The 20,362-nt window shown below is 37.2% G+C and overlaps 1 protein-coding gene across 1 annotated transcript in view; it reads left to right on the forward strand.

Moving 5' to 3' along the window:
* Positions 1 to 20,362, forward strand: part of LOC112118626 (synaptojanin-1-like) — a 122,226-nt gene that overhangs the window by 26,620 nt on the left and 75,244 nt on the right. The window contains 8 exon segments of the mRNA XM_029911417.1: positions 6,654 to 6,740; positions 8,261 to 8,528; positions 12,024 to 12,249; positions 13,718 to 13,801; positions 14,283 to 14,344; positions 14,834 to 14,930; positions 17,992 to 18,161; positions 19,966 to 20,047. Of these exon segments, the coding sequence (XP_029767277.1) occupies positions 6,654 to 6,740; positions 8,261 to 8,528; positions 12,024 to 12,249; positions 13,718 to 13,801; positions 14,283 to 14,344; positions 14,834 to 14,930; positions 17,992 to 18,161; positions 19,966 to 20,047 (1,076 nt within the window).

Here is a 20,362-nt window from a genome sequence, read left to right on the forward strand (position 1 = left end):
TCTGTCCACAAACTGAAAAGTCACTGGTTGCCCTGCTCACTCAGGAACCTAGCTTTCAAAGCCTCCCGGATGCACAGGGCGTCCCGCTGGGATCTTCTAATGGCCCGGCTGTCTGGCTGGACGTAATCAGCAGCCAGGCTATTTGCCTCTAGCTCCCACCCCGCCATAAAGGTCTCCCCCTTGCTCTCACACAGGTTGTGGAGCACACAGCAAGCTGCAATAACGATGGGGATATTGGTTTCACTGAGATCACAGCGAGTGAGTAAGCTTCTCCATCTCCCTTTGAGACGGCCAAAAGCACACTCCACCACCATTCTGCACTTGCTCAGACGGTAGTTGAACAGTTCTTTTTCTGTGTCCAGGGCGCCAGTATAGGGCTTCATGAGCCAGGGCATTAGCGGGTAGGCTGGGTCCCCGAGGATGACTGTAGGCATCTCCACATCCCCAAGAGTTATTTTGTGGTCTGGGAAGTAAATACCTTCCTGCAGCCGTCTAAACAGACCAGAGTTCCTGAACACACGAGCGTCATGAACCTTGCCCGGCCATCCGACGTAGATGTTTGTAAACCGTCCCCGATGGTCCACCAGTGCTTGCAGCACCATTGAAAAGTAGCCCTTTCGGTTGATGTACTGGCTGGCCTGGTGGTCCGGTCCCAGGATAGGGATGTGAGTCCCATCGATAGCCCCTCCGCAGTTTGGGAATCCCATCGCGGCAAAGCCATCTATGATGACCTGCGCGTTTCCCAGGGTCACTACCTTTGGGAGCAGTACCTTCACGATTGCCTTGGCTACTTGCATGACAACAACCCCCACGGTAGATTTGCCCACGCCAAAGTGGTTCGCAACTGACCGGTAGCTGTCCGGCGTTGCAAGCTTCCAGAGGGCTATGGCCACTCGCTTCTCAACTGTGAGGGCTGCTCTCATCCTGGTATTCTGGCGCTTCAGGGCAGGGGACAGCAATTCACAAAGTTCGAGGAAAGTCCCCTTCCGCATGCGAAAGTTTCGCAGCCACTGGGATTCATCCCAGACCTGAAGCACTATGCGGTCCCACCAGTCCGTGCTTGTTTCCCGGGCCCAGAATCGCCGTTCCACGATATCCACATGACCCATTGCCACCGTGATGTCCTGGGCGCTGGGGCTCGTGGTTTCTGACAGCTCTGTGCCACTCTCCGACTTCAGGCTCTCACGGCGGTGCCGTAGCCTCCTCGCCCGATTTCTCTGCATCTGCCTCAGGGAAAGGTGTATGATAAGCTGCGAGGTGTTGAGAACGGCCACAAGTGCAGCGATGGTCGCAGCGTGATCCATGATCGCAGTGCTGTGGCGTCCGCGCTGTCACTGACCAGAAAAGTGCGCGAACTGATTTCCCGCCGGCGCTTTCATGGAGGGAGGGAGGGCGTTAGTGACGGACGGATGACGACAAATTTTTTTTACCCAGAAGGCATTGGCGGCTCGACCCAGAATTCCGATGGGCAGCGGGGACTGCGGGAACTGTGGGATAGCTGCCCACAGTGCACCGCTTCCAATATCGACGCTCGCCCCCTTAGTGTGGACTCACAAAGTCGAATTACTGTCCTTAGTGTGTCCTTAGTGTGGACACACACGTTCGACTTTGCAATATCGATTCCACATATTCGATTTAAGTAAAATCGAATTACCCTCGTAGTGTAGACATACCCTTGGAAGCTGAGTTTGTTGTTTGCCCTTCTTTAGTTGATCCAGGGCGTACAGTTTCTCTTGGGCAGAAAACGACTTGCGTTTGCGAACTGGCGTATCCATAACGGTAAAATATTTTTAAAAATATAGGAAATTAATAACAAGTTCATGGGTTGTACATGTGTATGGTGTTTACCTGAGAACTAAGTGCAATGGGCCTGCAATGGCCACGAGTCACTTTATCCTATAAGGCCGGAAGAACGCGGTTTATTTATAAATGTCGTAAAAAAAGTATTCCGGCAAAACGCGAACAGTATTGCCAGTAGACTCAAGACAACGAATTTGGCCTATGCCTCAAGTTTAATGTCATCAATTAAACTTAAGTATAACAATTATAAAAAATACCTATTGGCAACCAGTTGGGCCATACAACATTTTTTTCTTTTCTAATTGGCCTCAGTCCAATCATATTACACTGCTCGCACACTCCCCTTCAGTTCTTACTATCCAATAGGGTAAAAAATGGGCAAGTCTCAAATGCTCGCCTAGCCCACTGGGCATTACTGCTGCAAAAACAAACAAACAAAAAATACTGCAGTAAAACCTATTAAAACACCATCTTTGTTACCAACTGCCCTACTATACCAAGGGAAGCCACATAAGTGTCCCAATCTTAATCAATTAAATCTAAAAAAACCCAAAGAACAAAAGCCTTTCCAACCATTAATCCAAAAAACAGTTTCTGTTAATAGGTATCATTTCTTTGTTAATGGTTCTAGTCATTACCATCAAGGTAAACCTCATACCAAATTTAATAAAAATGCAAAAATCAAATAAAAACATAGTAAAAGTAATCCTAAAGATTTCCAAAACCAAAAAAAAAAGGGTCGCTAACAGTAAATCCTTTGTACAAAAAATATGCGCCATTAAAATCTCAGGTGTATAAAGGTCCTTAAATGACTTTGCAGATTAACTTTGTAGGTCCTTTGCCAAGAACTCAAAGAGGTAACCAATACCTATTAGTGGTCAATCCTTTTTCAAAGTGGGTAAAGGCATTTCCTCTTAAGGCCAATACTGCAAAAGCCACCGCCAAGGTCCTAATAAAGCAAGTCTTCTCTCAATAAAAAATCCCTGCAAAGGTAAAATCAAACCAAAAATCACATTTAATTGAAGAGTTCTTTAGGAACTCTCTTAAATTAATAAGTCCCGCAAAAACTACACATCCCGTACAAACCACAGTCATTAAAAATGGTAAAACAAACCAATCAAACAATAAAAGTATTGTTAAAAAAAACTGGTTAATGCCAATAAACGTCACTAAAACACTCTCATGCCTCTAATTTTAATGGCATTAAAAGCAACACCGGCTGCATCTACTAATAAAATACCCTTTAAAGAAATAATAGGCCAACCAATGCAATTACCAAAACATTTAATTTGGCACACCAGTGGCAGTCAATTAAAAAAAATAAAAATAAATACCTACCTGCAAAATCTGCAAAAACATTTAAATCAAATCCACTTGCAGGTAGCAGCCAAATTTTAAAAAAATCCAAACAAAAGGCAAAGGCTTACTTTAAAAAAAAAACCTAATAATAATTAATAAATCCCTAAGTTTAAAAACCAAGTAATGTTGTTGTTGTATAAATCACCGAAACATGGGCTGTGTAACCAATAAATCGAACCTTTCCGAATCATCGATAAACTCAGTTCAGCAGTGTATAAAATTAAAATAACAAAAGGCATGTGTAATAAAAACGAAATCTATCATACTAATCAGCAGTTTCCTCCTCAAAAAGTAAGTAAACAGCATCCAACAAAATCGCAACAACTAAAGCCCAGCAAATTGCAACCATAAAATAAACATTAATATTTCTAATTTACTACCTTATTGTTGCTCTAAGGGTAAAACTAAGCCAAAATCACAAATTTAAAACTAAACTGTTACAGCCCCATAAAACCAAACAACATGGTCGTGCTCAATTGCCTGAGCACGTAAAACAAAACATACCAACACAAAAAAACCAAACGATTATACTCAACCCAAAACTTGTATACAAAAAAAGCAATTTACTGTTTATAATATGCATAACATAACCCAACTGTTTAATAAAACCCAATGTAAAATTAATCAGCTAATCATTTTAAACAATAATCAGCACAAAAATCAACATTAAAAAAAAGCTCTGCATATGAAAAATATGTCGTTAATGCAATCACTAATGCATTACAATCCTTAAAATTAAAAAAGGTTCCTAACTTAATTAAAAATAAGCAACTATTAAGTTGGTACTGTCCCAAGTGTTTTCAAAAGCTAAAAAAACAACCCAATCCACATGTTTAAATTCATACCAGCATTTGTCAGTGGGTGCTATTAAAAAAAAAAAAATCTGTAACACCTCACTCCAACCAAAACAGTTGTTTTCTTTCAAAAAAAATTGTATAATGGCACAATCTTTGTATGTCTCATGTACGGTCTTGTTACCAGTATTTAATCCAAACAAAAATGTGTACAGGCAGTTGACTGCTGTCCATTCTATAGGTCACCTCAAAAACAACATCTATAAAAAACGCATTAATGCACCTCCCCTGGTGGACTGTCACATTCCAACTCAAACTTAAAAAGTGCCACAAATGTGGCTCTAAAAAAAAAAAAAGCCTCAGTACATCTGTAGGTGTAACGTGTTTAAAACAAATACTGTTCTGTGTAAACTACAAAAAAAACCATTACTATTATTCAGTCTAACCCAGCCTATCATCTTTATAAAAATGGTGTTAAAACTGTCCCCATAAATACTTAACCACCTACATCCTACCTGTGTGACGGGGTTCATTGGTGCAAACCACCCCGTCAAACGGGAGCTTGTAGCCTATAGAACTAACCTGCTTGCTTGCATATATATATATATATATATATATATCTTATTGTTTAAGTATTTGGTTTATTGTAATAGGTTTATAAATTTATATTAAAGTAAGTTTGGCTGTAATGCAAAAGACCTACAGGCTATATCCTGTGTGTTAAGCTAAGGCAAAGTTAGCATATCTATATTAAAACCTTTTACTCAAAAAGCAAAGTTAATCTGTAGCTTGTTACCTAAATAAGTAAGTACCCACGCCTATGTCTATAACCTTTTATCTAAACCAATAAACAATAAAGAATGGCATAGGGGTTTTTTCAATGTTGTATCCACAAACTTAACAGGTACTCCACAAAAAAACTTATGTGCGTATGTACATGTCATCAATACGCACATAGATACTAACTTAAAAAGTAAGCGTACCCACAAAATGTTAGGGTACAAGAAATAAAATTTGGGCATTTAAAAAAAAATTTTTTTTTTGTCATTTGTGCCCTATAAAAAAGGTATCCCACCTCGCTAAAGCACTCCACTCTATCATTCTCACTTACATTCTATTTCTACTCTATCTCTCTATCTAGTCTATTTACAATAACTACTAGTATTAGTAGGCTATACTTCTTCTTCTTCTTCTTAGCCTAGTTTTTTTGAAACTTAAAGTTTAAGCTTGGTTTCCCTAAGTTTTTTATTCTTAGTTTTGTTTATTAGGTTTTAATTTTAAGTTTGTTAGTCAAGTAAACCCTAATTTAGTTTTAATAGCTCTTAGCATTAAATTTTTCTAAGCACTGCATCCCTCACTCAAAATTAAAAAACCTAAACTGCAAGGCTGGTCCTGTGTCTCTTACCACCAGGTTATCAAAAAAGGGTGTAAGTATATTAACCAAAGCTTTGTTGCATATAATACTATATTAGCATATGCATCTTTTAAATAGCAGTAGTGCAGTTGTAACTTTGTAACTCTAAATATTTTACCATTTACTTACTATTATTAATTTTAATAAAAAGTCTTTAAGGCTATATCTGTGTCAGTGTAAGCTTCCTGTCATACCCCAAAGGGTCCTTTGTAAATTCTGTAAAGCCTAATTTAGAACAAAAACTTTAATCTTCTAAGCAAACAAATTAACAAGCCTAAAACCCATACTATTATTATTATTATTATTATTAATAATAAAATTAATAAATCAAATTCCCATATTATCCAAATTAATATTATTAGTACACCCTAAATCAGGCTACAATTAGGAAAAAAATTTCTAACTACAGTTAAGTACTGGAATAGCTTATCAAGGGAGGTTGTGGAATCCCTGTCATTGGAGATTTTTAAAGAACAGGTTAGACATCTGTCAGAGATGGTGTAGGTATACTTTGTCCTGTCTCGAGGTGGGGGGAGAGTAGGGAAGGGGCTGGACTAGATGACTTCTCAAGGTCCCTTCCATCCCTTCGTTTCTGTGAGTCTGTGATTATGCAGTTGAGTGGGTTTGAAACTTCTTCAGGGTGTGACTACTGCTTCGATGGCAGCGAAGTGACGGTGGTGTATTTTTGAAGAAATTCGTTGTCTTGAGTCTACTGGCCTGTTTTTTCTGCCACTGGTGCTAGTTCTGTTTCTTCCTGCTTTTTCCATTGTAGGTCATCAGAAAACAGAAGCAATTTCTCTAGGTGATAGGATGGGAAAGGGTGCTTTGGTCTGGTGCTTGAGTAACAGCAGTAACTGAAAGACTGTAGTACTTCACTAATTCTATTTTTTTCCCCTTTTGTGTCTTGGTTCAAGGTTGACTTTTCTATAAGTAAGTCTTAAAATTTGGCAGTGTTCACTATTTTAAGCACTGACTTGCTAAAGCTTAGCAAAGATAGGAGGCATGTTGTTCATCTTCACATAGCAACACAAGTAAAATCTATTGTAATCCCCAGAAGACAGAGCAGCTGCTATTTTAAAATGTCACTAATGCTGCTTGGAGTCCTTAGGAATAGTGACATAATTGAATGAATGTTGTAACTTTCTAAGAGCTTCAGATACCTTAAGCATTATTGTTGTATTTTCTTAAATTTCCAGTTCAGAGTGGAACTATTTTCAGAGCTACACTGTTAAGTCAAAAGGTTTTTTTTAGAATAGTGACTTTATCTTTTTCTTTTTTTTTTATAGCATCTGCAGAGAAAGAGGCAATCAAGAGCACATACTCCAAAGTAATGGATGCATATGGACTTTAAGGTGTATTAAAAATAAATTTGGGTAAATTTTTAAAAAAAAAAAAAAAAGAAAAAAGGTGATTTATTAATTGGAGAGAGCCTCTCTGTCCCTGTAAGATCTTCAGGACAAGGATTATGCTTCCTTTAGTGTTTGTACTGTGCCTAGCATGTTGTATTACCAGAAACAAAGAGTAAACTCAAATAACTTCCACTTTCACAACCCCTCTTGCTTTCAGTAATACACTCCCCGTGTTTGCAATCCCTTGACTTCCATAGGAGAAGTTGAGAGCTCACAAATTAGGGGTGCATGTGTATACTTGTTCAAGAAGAGAACACCAATATCTTCCAATATCACCCGCCCAGCAAGGTTCACTGTACTGCCTCTGAATTCGATTTTCACTGTTTAATGAACAAAGTTAATACTTAACCCAAAACTAGATATAGTATATAGTTGTTTTATGACTTGTAAAGTTATCGTATTTCTATGTCAAAATATTCATGCAAAATAGAATACCAAAAGGAATTGCCTTGGTTAAAAATTAAGAGTACCATGTATATACTCGATCATGAGCTGGTTCGTTTATAAGCCGACCCCCCCCAAGATGGATAAGTAAAAATGGAAAAATTTTATAACCCATTCATTAGCCGACCCTATAATTCAGGGGTCAGCAAACTTTGGTTCCTGGGCCATCAGGATAAGCCGCTGGCGGGCCGAGATGGTTTGTTTACCTCGAGCATCTGCAGGCACGGAGGTAAACCTAAGTAAACAAAGTGTCCCGGCGCGCCAGCGGTTTACCCTGATGGGCCAGGACAGCAACTGATGGGGAAATTTTTTGGGGAGGGAGAAGCTAGGAGTCAGGGGAGTAACCCCTGTGACCACCCCCCACATTACCCCACCCCTAGCCCAGGACCCCCACACTCCCCATCCCATCCCTTCCCACCTTATCTGGGAAGGGCCAGGGGAGGATGTCTCTGGCCAGGCTGGAGCTGCTCCAGTAGGCTGGGCGGCGTGGCCGCAGCCTGCTCCGGCGGGCCAGACCTGGTGGCGTGGCCGCAGCATGTTCCAGCGGGCTGGGCCGGGCGGCGCGGCCACAGTCTGCTCTGGGGGGCGGGGCCGAGCGGCACTGCTGCAGCCTGCCAGCCCCGGAGCTGCAGCTGCTTCGGAGGCTGGGGGGAGAGCAGCGTGGGCAGAAGCAGAGAGACTCTGGCCCCGCCTCTTCCCTTCTGGCTCTGCTGGCTGTGCTGCCTCTCCTTGCTCCCTCTGTTGGGGGGAGGGGCTGTGTCCCACCTCTCCCTCTCTATACCCGTTCATAAGCCGACCCCCTTCTCTGGTGCTTCCCTTTTTTACTAAAAAAAATCGGCTTATGAACGAATATATACGGTAAGTAAATTTTCCAGAGCTATAGAACTAAGCTTGGTGGATGTAACCATTGGCTATATTGAAATGGCAAATTGGCTTTAGGACAGGGGGGAAAAGGCTGAAAATCACTGATGATCTCCCTTGTTATCTTTAAAATATTTGTAATTAGAATTCATCACTCAACTATATTTCTGGTTTTACAGGAGACACTTTGTTACATTATCTGGTTCTAGTCACAGGATGTATGTCTGTGGGAAAGATTCAAGAATCTGAAGTTTTTCGAGTTACTTCCACTGAATTCATATCATTACGAAGTGACCCTTCAGATGAAGATCGTATTTCAGAAGTGCGCAAAGTTTTGAACTCAGGAAATTTTTATTTTGCATGGTCTGCTACTGGGGTCAGTTTAGATCTTAGTCTTAATGCTCACCGTAGCATGCAAGAACACACCACTGACAATAGATTTTTCTGGTGAGTTGATAATACATTTTGCCAGGCCTGACGTAATGTAATGTGTGTACATATTGATCTATGGCAAGTTTTGATCATTGACTCTGTTCGGCAAAACTTGATTGTTAAAATTGCACTCATATAAAATTCCATGTTGTTTTATTTCCGACTCCTATAAAAGTGAGTTTGAACATTTTCTGTGATAACAATCAGACACAGTTTGGGGTGTTGTCTTCACTAAAAGATCAAGTTGTGAAAACAGACAATACTGTACTTTGATCAAAACGCTTGTCACAATGATGTAACATTTTGCTTTTTGTGTTGCCCGAAGAAACTAATTGAACCTCTGTAAAATGAATCATTGCTTTTCTATAGAAAACTGGTATTGGCTGGGAGATTCCAAAGGGCATTTCTTACTTTTGAGCACTGTTGTTTCTAAGGGCTTGTCTATGCTGGTACTTTAAAGTGCTGCAACTTTCTTTCTCAGGGGTGTGAAAAAACACCCCGCTGAGCACATCAAGTTTCAGCACTGTAACGTGCCAGTGTAGACCGTGCACCATCCACTGGGCGCTACGCCCCTCGTGGAGGTGGGGTTTTTTGAGTGCTGGGAGGGCTCTCTCCCAGCGCTGCAACCAAACAAGTCACGTTAAAGCACTGTCAGGGCAGTGCTTTAACATTGCCAGTGTAGACAAGCCCTAAAACTGTGATACTCCCTCTGTTGTTTGGAAACTACATGTTGCTTTCACTCTTTGTTTGCAGCTCTTTATTACACAGTTAACTACATTGTGTCCTTCCTTGTAGAAGGTAGTTTTAAATAAAATGTATGTGGCTTTTTTATATATGTAATTCTTGATAAAACAAGTACTACTGCTTTTTTCTGCTGAGACTGCAAACAAATGGGTCAACTAGTGCCAATCGTGAGAAATATGGACAGTATTACAACTCTTAAGAGTAAATCTTAAAACTTTTGAAGGTTAGTATACTTGTTCTTATGATTCTTAGGTGAGGTTCTGCTCCAGTTTCTCTTCTACCCTGCCTTTTGCCTTCCTTCCTTCCATTTCTCATGCTTAGTGAATATAGGTAACCCTCCTACAACTACTGAAACACTCAACACTGCCCCGTTGATGTACATGTACATTAGAAGAGGTGAAAAGCTACTTGTTTCCCACCTGCTGTAACTTTTCCACTGACATGGCACCTTAAGCCTAGAGCAGCTCTGTTTCTGTGCCAGTTCTGTCCTACCCTTTGCCACTTCTTCGTGGGAAGTGGGGATAAAGGGATGACAAGGTAGAGTTCTAGTATGAAGTCAAGCATACAAAACCAGGGTGGGGGGAGGATTCTGGGCTTTGAGGAGATGGGTCAGGTCAGGAATGTTTCCACACACAAATTCCAGTAGAATTCTTATCTTTGCGTGCCAATACCCCAGGAAATTGGCATTGGCTATTTGAATAGGCTAGTAACTTAAGGCTTAAGATCATCATGCTAGAGGACCATCATAGTAGCTGACACTATTCAAATCAATTTAGCTTTAAATTTTCTGTGCATCCTTAACTTTCATTTTTTTTAAATTTAAATCGCCTGCTTTTTATGCCTTCAATAGCTAGCCAGTAAATCACTAGTTACAATGTGAAATAGATTAAATGACCCAGATTTGCATATCCAGAAAACTAAACACTAAAAATCAGTTTTAAAAAGAAATATTCTGTATACACATTTTAATCTTGCCAAGAGTTTTGTATATAAATCCATTTGTCAGATTCCACGAAGAAAAATGTTGTTTACTTTCCCAATCTCCTATTTCAACAGAGCATATCTTTGTACTGTATTGCAAAATAATACATACCCAACCCACAGAATTTTTGAGGTTTCATTAATAAATACTTGTAAATTTCTCTGGAATGCTTGCTAAAAGTCAGGTATGTATTTTGAAAAACAATGGAGACACTATTAAAATAAACAACTAACCTAAAAATAAACCACTAATGTACCGAGAGTGTTAAGAGAAGTTCTTAAGAAATTATTTGTGGTTACAATAAAATATTCTGAGAACCAGCTCTCTTACTGACCATATCTTTTTTTCCTATTCAATAAACTTTCCCTCTTTTCATAAGTGAATCTCTCACTCAAAAGGAGTACAAAAGCCAAACACTAAATGCAAACTATAATCTTATTTACCAGATACTGACCATTTATTTTTAAAGTGCTTCCTGTTGGCTCACAGACATATCTAGTTTATGCTTTTTTCATTTGCGTTGTACTTAATTTTAGAACATTGTGAATGTGATGTTACAACATGTCAGCACTCTGAATTATTACCCCTCTTTACCTTTTCTCTCATACTAACCCTGCTTCACAGTATAAAAAAGTTGTTTGAATTAACTAATGAAATGCTGCTAATATTACCGTTGTGACTGTCATATTAGTAATTTAAAATACTACTTTAGATATTTTGTGGTTTATGAGAATTCTTAGTGTCTATACTATTGCTTATGAAACACTTACTACTGTAATTACATTATGTTTTTGTTACCTGTAGTTAACACTAAACATTACCTGGAGCATGACTAAAGGAGTAACAAAAACTGAATTCACGTAGTTTTATATTTCATACATTACACAATAATAACACCAAAGTTATAATTTTTGACTTATATACCTATTACAAAATCCCATAACCAGTGGTTAACAACCTGGATTACACTTCATAATCACCCATCCCATTGTTTGGATCAATGAGTTTCATCATTAGGCTGTAGTGTTGACTAATTCGCAGTGAACTGACAACGGTCATGGGGTGCTTCAAAGAAAACAAGCACTGTTAGCTTAAGCAAACATAATTTGAACAAAACTGAGATGCCCCAAATACTGATGACACTCCTGGAAGCCTGTTGAATTATTCTTGCAATACAGGATCTCTGACATGGTAACATGTTCCAGGGTTTTAAAATAAGCTTTTTGGGGGTGGGAAACTGTCCCAAGAAATTGTTAAATGTGTACACAGAGGGTTTTTTTTCAGTTTGTAGCCAGTCCAAATTCTATCCTGGTTAGCAGTGTACCAGTTGGTTATAGGGTGGCCTATATGAAATGAGTTCGTGGGTCACACATGACACACAAAATAGCCCCACCGTTGGCATTCTGGTTTTATTTTCTCTGAGACTGACTGACCATGAAAACTCTACTCTCTAATCCATGGTTTTCACATTAGTAGGAAGGGATAGGGGAATCTGCACTATTAACAGAAGATTCTAGGTTGTCAGTTTTTATGTCCATTAAAATTCACTACAGACAATTTTTGTCCTACAGACATCTAAGCTACTGTCTAGAAGGTTTTGCTATGTCAAATATGTTTAAATAGGAGTTGTGGATGAAACTGTGCATGTTATGGAAAGCTTTCCTCTTCACGTTCCTTATATTGAGTATGGAGTTTCAGAAATAAGACAGCAGTTGCCTAAACAAAATGAGCCATTTTATTTCTTTCTAATTGTCATTAATTTGAGTCCCTTCTGTTTCTGATAGGAACCAATCCCTGCATTTGCATCTTAAACACTATGGTGTGAACTGTGATGACTGGTTATTGCGTCTCATGTGTGGAGGAGTAGAGATTAGAACAATTTATGCAGCTCACAAACAGGCAAAGGCTTGCCTCATTTCACGACTAAGCTGTGAACGAGCTGGGACCAGGTTTAACGTACGGGGAACGAATGATGATGGTCATGTTGCTAATTTTGTTGAAACAGAACAGGTATGCTGTATTATTATAACTATATTGCCCATCTGTCTGTACTCAATATAATGATAACAACTTACGGCTTTTTGCTCCAGGTGGGCCAGAACCATAGCTAATGTATGTTGGTGTTCTTCTTTTGCAGTGAGTGAAGCTAAGTCAATTTACACTGAGGATTTTCCCCTATAGCCCTCTACCTCGATATAACGCTGTCCTCGGGAGCCAAAAAATCTTACCGCGTTATAGGTGAAACCGTGTTATATCGAACTTGCTTTGATCCGCCGGCGTGCGCAGCCCTGCCCCCTCCCCCCCGAGCACTGCTTTACCGCGTTATATCCGAATTCGTGTTATATCGGGTCGCGTTATATCAGGGTAGCGGTGTATTTGGAACTATTACTATACTGTAATGCATGAAATTATAGATTATTCTGTGGTTGGTACTTTTGATTGCATTGTTATGAAGAGCCTGATCCTGCAGTTGTATACATGTGGGTAGGTCATATCTGGGTGAATCTCTGTGCTTGTGCAGAGCCCCATTAATTTTGATAGTTTCACCCAGGTGCAGGATTGGGGTCAGTATGCAGTCAAGTTTCTTGAACTATATTTTTCCAGTAAGCTACTTATTAGATGATAAATTGCAGTTCATTTTTATAACATTTGAAATTTATTATTTTTAACCTAAGGCTAAATATTAGCACTTTGAGGAAATCTTGGAGTTGACATTGTCAAGTAATGAGTTAATATATTTTAAAAACATGCATCTCATAATGGAAATAAAGTAACTAAACCATCCTAAGTCCCAAATTTAACTCTTGTGATCTAAGAACTTACAGAAATAAGAAAACATTTACTTATGTAACAAGAGTGAATATTAAACACTGAAAGAGAAATCAAAGCTTCTACACAAACTTTGAAAGAGCCTTATGGAAAGTTTTAAAGATAAACGTGAAAGGGTTCCTAGAAACTAAATTAAGAGAATCGGGTTAAATATTTTTATCTGTTTTACAGGATTCTTAAGTTTTCCATTTTATTTCTCTTACACACAATCCCATTTAAGTCTTCTCTATGATTTTTGTCTAAATGTTACCAAAATATATATTAAAAAGTGGATGTGAAATGAAAAAGTTTTAAATATACTCTGCATTGCCGTCTTAAAGAAATCTTTACAGGGAAACACTTTTTATGAGAACTTGGAGCAGGACTTAATTTAAAAAGAAGAATACCCTCTTTCTAAAACCACAATAAACTTGTCCCTGAGGTATATTGTATCTTCTTACTATTGAATACTTATTTATTCAAGTTGTGCATTCCGAGGCACGAGACACACAGGTAATTTAATATGAATTTTTAAAAATAACAAATATTGTTACTCCTGCTTATACTATGACATAGTTGTATTTTATTCACTGTGTTTAGATAATGCAAAAAAGACTGCTTTGTTTCTGCAATTCCCCAGTAAAATTACAGTACTGCTTTTTCTCAACAGGTGATATTCCTAGATGACTGTGTGTCTTCCTTCATACAAATTCGTGGATCTGTTCCATTATTTTGGGAGCAACCTGGTCTGCAGGTAAGTAGTTAAGATAAAAGTTGAGGCCCTGTTGCACTGTTATCTTTTTGGCTGAGCTCTGGATGAAATTCTTTGGGAGAGAGACTTTTGCTTCTTAACGGACTGGCGGTATTGCTGTTGAAGACACTACTTCCTATGGGACCTGTGACACTAAAATAAAAAATGAGGACATTTAAAAATTCTTAGATGTAGCATGGCAGCTGTATAAGCATACCATAACAGTCACAGAAGGCTCACGTATCCCTAAACAAAAAAGCTAGAAGTGTAGTTACATGACAAGGTTCAAGAGGTGGTGTCAAAAAGGTGTTCTTCAGAAAACTAACATTAATGAAACCAATAGAAAGAAGCACATATTATGGAAGGAATAATGTATGACAGAAATAGGATTTAAACGGATTTTGGAGAGCAGATACCCAAACACACACACACAAACAAACAAACAAAAAATTCAACTATGTAACTTAATGTACTCTTGTCAAAGGTGGGATCCCATCGTGTCAGAATGTCAAGGGGATTTGAAGCAAATGCACCGGCTTTTGACAGGTGAAATAGTGGCTTGCATTTTTCTTAATATGCTGTTCTGATCAGGTAGTTTTACTGATTTAAAGCTGTAATTCAGCAAACCATGTGAGTAGTCCTTTTGAAGTTCAGTGGGCTATTCATGTGCTTAATATTTCATCTTGTAATCTTTATTTGGCAACTTCTTGATTAAAATTGGAGTTTAGACTTTCATTTCATACTGTATGTAACAATGCTTGGTTAAACTCCATGTAACTTCTTGGTATTAGCCAAATGTTTCCTCTTAAGTAGAATTTTTGCTACCATTGAACTAAATAAATAAGTCAATTGTCACTTGGTATCACCGGGCTGGATCACTTCCTTGGGATGCATTTCAATAAAATAGCTGCCATAATAAATGTACACTGTACTCTAGTATTTCATTCAGATGGGGTTGATTAAGAGAAGATTCTGATTATATTACCTTGTTATTAGCCAAAAGGTGAGTGAGGATTTTTTTTCTTCTGTTAACAGGCATTTCCGAACACTTAAAAATGTATATGGCAAGCAAATTATTGTAAATTTACTTGGGGCAAAAGAAGGGGAGCACATGCTTAGCAAAGCCTTCCAGGTAAGTATTATGATTATCTCATGCCCTGTATGTTCTCAGAATTGGCTTATGCCTTAGGCGCGTGTTAAATAGTCATTAGAGAATGAAACAGATATGTTATACACTAGAGTAACTGCTTGTTGTTAAAATAAATCTGTACCCATTTTGCTCAATACAGGATCCTAAAAGCTCACAGAGGCATTTCTTAGGATATATACAAATCGTTTTAATGACAATCAATATGTCTGAGCATGTTAGCCAAAATAAGCATTCTTTTTAAAAATTATAACTGGAATATGGCAGGCCGCTGATAATAAATTGTAAATTATCTTCCCTCAATACTTGTTTATGTCTAAAGGAAATAACTTCTGCATTCTAATGATAGGCATATAGGTATATAGGCAACAGATGTTTTGGTATTTAATACTGAGTGTGCTTCAGGTAAACAATTTTTTTCTCCAAAATACTGCTCTAGTAATTCCTGGATGTATTTTTAGACTGTAGAGAAAAGGACTTCTTGAACTTCAAATGAATACATCACTTGAGGCTTAAAAATAACTTAATAGTTTAATTGAAATTTAAACTTTTAAAACTTATTCAGAAGACCAGCATTTTGATTGTAACTGGCCAGTCTCAAGATTTCTTGCTACCGAGTTATATAGTTGAATAAAGATTCTCCTGGATTCTAATTAATTAGAGAATAGCCTGTAATATCAGTCCAGTTTCTCTCATATTATCTTTTTTTCCCAACCGAGATCATTTTCTAATTACTTACAATTAATTTGTAAATAAATTATTTTATATTACCAATTTAGACTGTGAAATCACCTGTAAGATGCTCAGTTATACTTATAAAATATATTTAACCTTAAAATAATACCAGGATAGAAATTCCAATAAAAAGAAAACTAAGCTGAAGATGACAATATTGTGTGTCTGGGGTACAGAAAATTTTATTTCATTGTAAATGTCACTTGAGTTATTTTTTTAATCTAATTTTAATATAAGATGCTCTTAATACAGTGTAAAGTTTATTTTCATCATCCTTTTTTACATAGTACTCTTAGAGAGAATTGTAAGGAATGTAGGAGCTGCCTTAGTGGAACAGACAAATGAGCAGTCTAGTCTGATATTTAACAGTATCAATGCCATGTTTCAGGGAACAGCAGAAAACTGTGAAATCCACCTCAGTAGTGTGCTGTGGGGAAATGTGTTCTTGGACTCAATTGGTGTTCTGTAGATACCCTACATAAGAAGAATTTTGATAGTCTTTATTTTTATTCTGCCTAGGTTTCTCCTAGCTACAGATGATCTTCATTTAAATGTCTATTGTTTCCTTTTTGTTTGTTTCCCAGTATTACCAGGATACATTTATATTGATTTAAAAATCATAGGCTTTGAATTTTGAATAAATTTTTAAAAAGGAGGAACAAATTTTCTTCTGATAAAGCCATTATTTACGTAAGATGGCAACTATAGTATTCATTCACTACTTCTACCATGGACTTGCATATTAACAGTGCTGGAAATGATGTCCCATTTAATTAGTATACTGTCACCAACTGTGATCTCAAAATGGACATTTTTAAATAAAATTGTTGCAAGTATATTTTCACTTCTGAAAAAATTGCATTTATCTTTGACTACTTTATGAGCACGACTTTTAACATTCCAAACTTCTGAACAACTTCACACAGACAATTTAGTCATCTCTTTTCCAGACTGAACAATCCCAGTCCCTTTACTTTCTCCTCATATAGAAGCTGTTCCTTATTCCCAATGATTTTTGTTGCCCTTTTCTGTACTTGTTCCAATTCTAATATATCATTTTTGAGATGGGGTGACCAGAACTACACACAGTATACAAGGGGTGGGTGTGCCCTGGATTTATAGAGTGGCATTATGATGTTTTCTGTCTTATTATCTATCCCTTTCCTAATGGTTCCTAACGTTCTGTTTTCTTTTTTGACTGCCACTGCATGTTCTTGGCTAATACTATTAACTAAGTTCCAATGAGCAAAATTTAATTTTGCCTTGGTTAAACTTCTGAACTCCATTAGAACAGTAGAGTTGTCCAAATGTAACTGAGATCACAATTTGGTTTGCAGACTCTTTTTATTCTTTAGTGGTGATGTGTGGGCAGGAAAGAACACAGGATGACTTTCAGAGTTTAGGATGAATTTTCAGGCTGGTACATTTGGAAAAAAAAAAGGCCATTGTTTTACTTGTAAAGAGAGCAAATTTGCTCAGAAGGCATTGAGACGAAAACATGGAATTCCCCCTCAATGCCACTTATACAAAGTCACTTTTCAGAGCAGATTGCAATTTAAGATGACAAATAAGCTATGTATAGAATTAAGCTGCAAATAAACAGTCTATGGTAGGGGATCTCAAACTTCAGTATGGGTCACATCTTAATAGAGTGCATCTCTTGGACTCATACTCTCACATTTGTAATCCTACAGGCTTCCTCCCCATCTTTTTGTGATCACATAACATGTGGCAACTACAGCAACTGTTTACATGCAAAAATAATATTAGGAAATCAGTTAATGTACTTTAGCTGGATTTTTTTAAATGTAATTTAACAGCTGAAAACAAGGAGAGTAGGCACCATGTGACCAACCAGCTCCCCACAGACCGTCACTGGTCCCTGGGCCACTATTTGCGAACATCAGTTCTAAAACTAGTGAACTTGTCAACATATGGTTTTTTTTTCCTGCCATGGTTGATGAGCTTACTAACACCTTAAACTGTGGAAGAAGATTGCAATACTTACGTTGCTTTAATGATTTTAAAGTAGAAGGTAGAATGTAAATCTGCTTCTGGTTTTGGCAATTAAAAAACAAAAATTCAGTTGTAATAATTTAGAGTCTTGGTTTATATTTTCTTAGAATGGTTTGGATTAGTATATAATAAAGTATGTCTCATTTTAGTAGAAAAAGTGATAATGATAAAGATACTGAACAAATGGAGTTAATAACTTTCTTAACATTGGTGGCATGTTTGGCTTATACTAATCTAACACCCTGTTTGTTGCTTGGTATATTTATACTTTTTCCTCTCTCTTTCCTGATATCAGAGCCACTTGAAAGCCTCTGAACATGCTATTGATATCAAAATGGTGAACTTTGACTATCATCAAATGGTTAAAGGCGGAAAGGCAGAAAAACTACACAGCGTGCTTAAACCTCAAGTCCAAAAATTCTTAGAATGTGGATTTTTTTATTTCGATGGAAAGGAAGTTCAAAGGTTTGACTATATGACTTCTGTAACTTTCCTACAATCAGAATACGATCGTAATTTAATTTTTCACTCTTTTAGCCACAAATATAGAAGAAAAATATTTCTGGTGGTTTGTGTGAAGACAGACTGTTTTCATTTATCTAGGATGGTGACCTGAGACTGAAATATGAACCAGTTACTTTGTGTTTATATATAAATGTATGCCATGTTTTCTTGTTCCTGAATAGTCTCTAAAAGTCTAGGGTGATACTAAGTTCATACTGGTATTAGATTAAAGTCTGTGTTTTGAACTCACCATTTTGGCTTACTTAATGCAATCTTCCTTGTACCTTATTAGGATAAGGAAGTAACTTTTGACAGGGAAAGCAGAACCAGTTTTTCCTGTTGCTGGTACTAACGCTGTCTAAATTATCTTTGGTGATGGAGCATAGCTGTTTGATATTCAGTCTAAGTGCTGTCAGCCAATGGGACTAATTCCCCTAAATTATTTCTGAGCCTGGGTTTCCCATGTGGTTGTAGAGGGCTGTCCACAAAAATGAACTTTTTTTTTTACTGAACAATAAAATATCCTAAAATCTACTCCACCACACGATCACATTTTAATATCTTATTAGCCTTAAAGCCATATCAGTTTGAGAGTTTCTTTTTTAAAAAACTATAATTTTTGCCATTGAGAGAACTAGAATTAGAAGTCTCTCTTAATTGTGATGTGTGGGTAAAAATGATTTTATTAGATTGTCCTCTTGGAAAAACAAACAGCCCTGTTTTTTTTTCTTTCTCTTTCTGTCCTGACAAATTAGATTTGCTAATACCCTCTTTATTTTGACCAGTGCAATCTTTTTTGTTTACTACAGTAGAAGTAAATATGTATTGTCACAATAAGTGTCCATTCTGGCATAATTAGGAGATGGAAAACAAAATAAAACCCAATTTAGAGATGTTTGTTCTTGGAGGATTATAGGTGTTCAATTGGCTCCTAAGATGCTTTTTTCCAGTTTTCCCAAAATATTATTTTAGTTTTAACTTTCATTAAAGATAAACAAAATTGATAACACAAATTATTTTTTTAAATAACTATTAAGAAGCTGACAAATATAGAAGGTAAGGGAGTACAACTGAGATAAGACACGTTAAGTTATAACTTGCAGTAGGTATACAAATTTTTAAGTTTTGCTATAACTTTTTAAAATCTATTCATCCTATTTGTTTTATCTCTTTTCAATAGGTAAATTGTTAATCTAGTACAGACAATAAGTCACTTCATTTTTCTTTAGTCTTTTATTGTGTCAACCACATTTCTATAGTTGTTTTTTCCCAAAGATAGTGTTGAAATAATGTACTGGATGCGGTTTTATTACATTTACTGTTTACTACAGTCTTACTTTAATTTCAGCAAATCAGGGCACTTTCCTAATGCTTTGTTTTCTAACTTTTGTTTTCTTTTATAAATAGTTTATTTTAACTAGAAGTGAGTACCCCTGAAATACTTAGAAAATGCATGTTGTATTTCCTGGGTTGTCTAGAAAGAGAGTTCATTCCAGCATTACACTTCAGAAAACAAGGACCGCACCAAAAAATTGAAGGAAGACTTTGTTTTATTTGCTGGAGATAAATTGCTCTTGTGTAAAGAGATGCCAGTCTTGTTGCTATTGGTGGATCTATAGCTGCCAACATTATAAATGTATTTTTATAACAATAACATTGCAATTACAGTGCCTTGATTTACTAGTCTCTTGGTGTCCTTTGTTGATGTTCTTTGTCTTACTGAGTTATTTCAGTGGTTCTCTTTATTTTGTTGTATTTGGCACAGATATCAAAGTGGTACTATCAGGACAAACTGCTTGGACTGTCTGGATAGAACAAACAGTGTGCAGGCTTTCTTTGGCTTAGAGGTAGGAAAATAATGTAGATTCTTGATGTAGAACTTGCAACCACTGATTGATTCTGATGCTTCTGTAATACTTGAATGACAAAATTACCATAATTGTTAATAGGGAAGTTTAATTACAATATGCTCAAGTTATGAGTTAAATCTGATTTGTAGCATGGCCCTGTAGTTCAGTGGGCTAACATATCTTGGTAGCTCACAATTCTTAGTGCAAAAATTGTGGTATACCAGTTTTAAGGAAAGTATATTTTGAACCACTACCACTGATGTATTTCCCTTTCTTTGTATGTCCATCTGTTTTTCCTTTCAGTTTCAGGCT

The sequence above is a fragment of the Terrapene carolina genome, unplaced genomic scaffold (assembly GCF_002925995.2).
Source record: "Terrapene carolina triunguis isolate 2854851 unplaced genomic scaffold, T_m_triunguis-2.0 Scaffold30, whole genome shotgun sequence".
NCBI lineage: Eukaryota > Metazoa > Chordata > Testudines > Emydidae > Terrapene > Terrapene triunguis.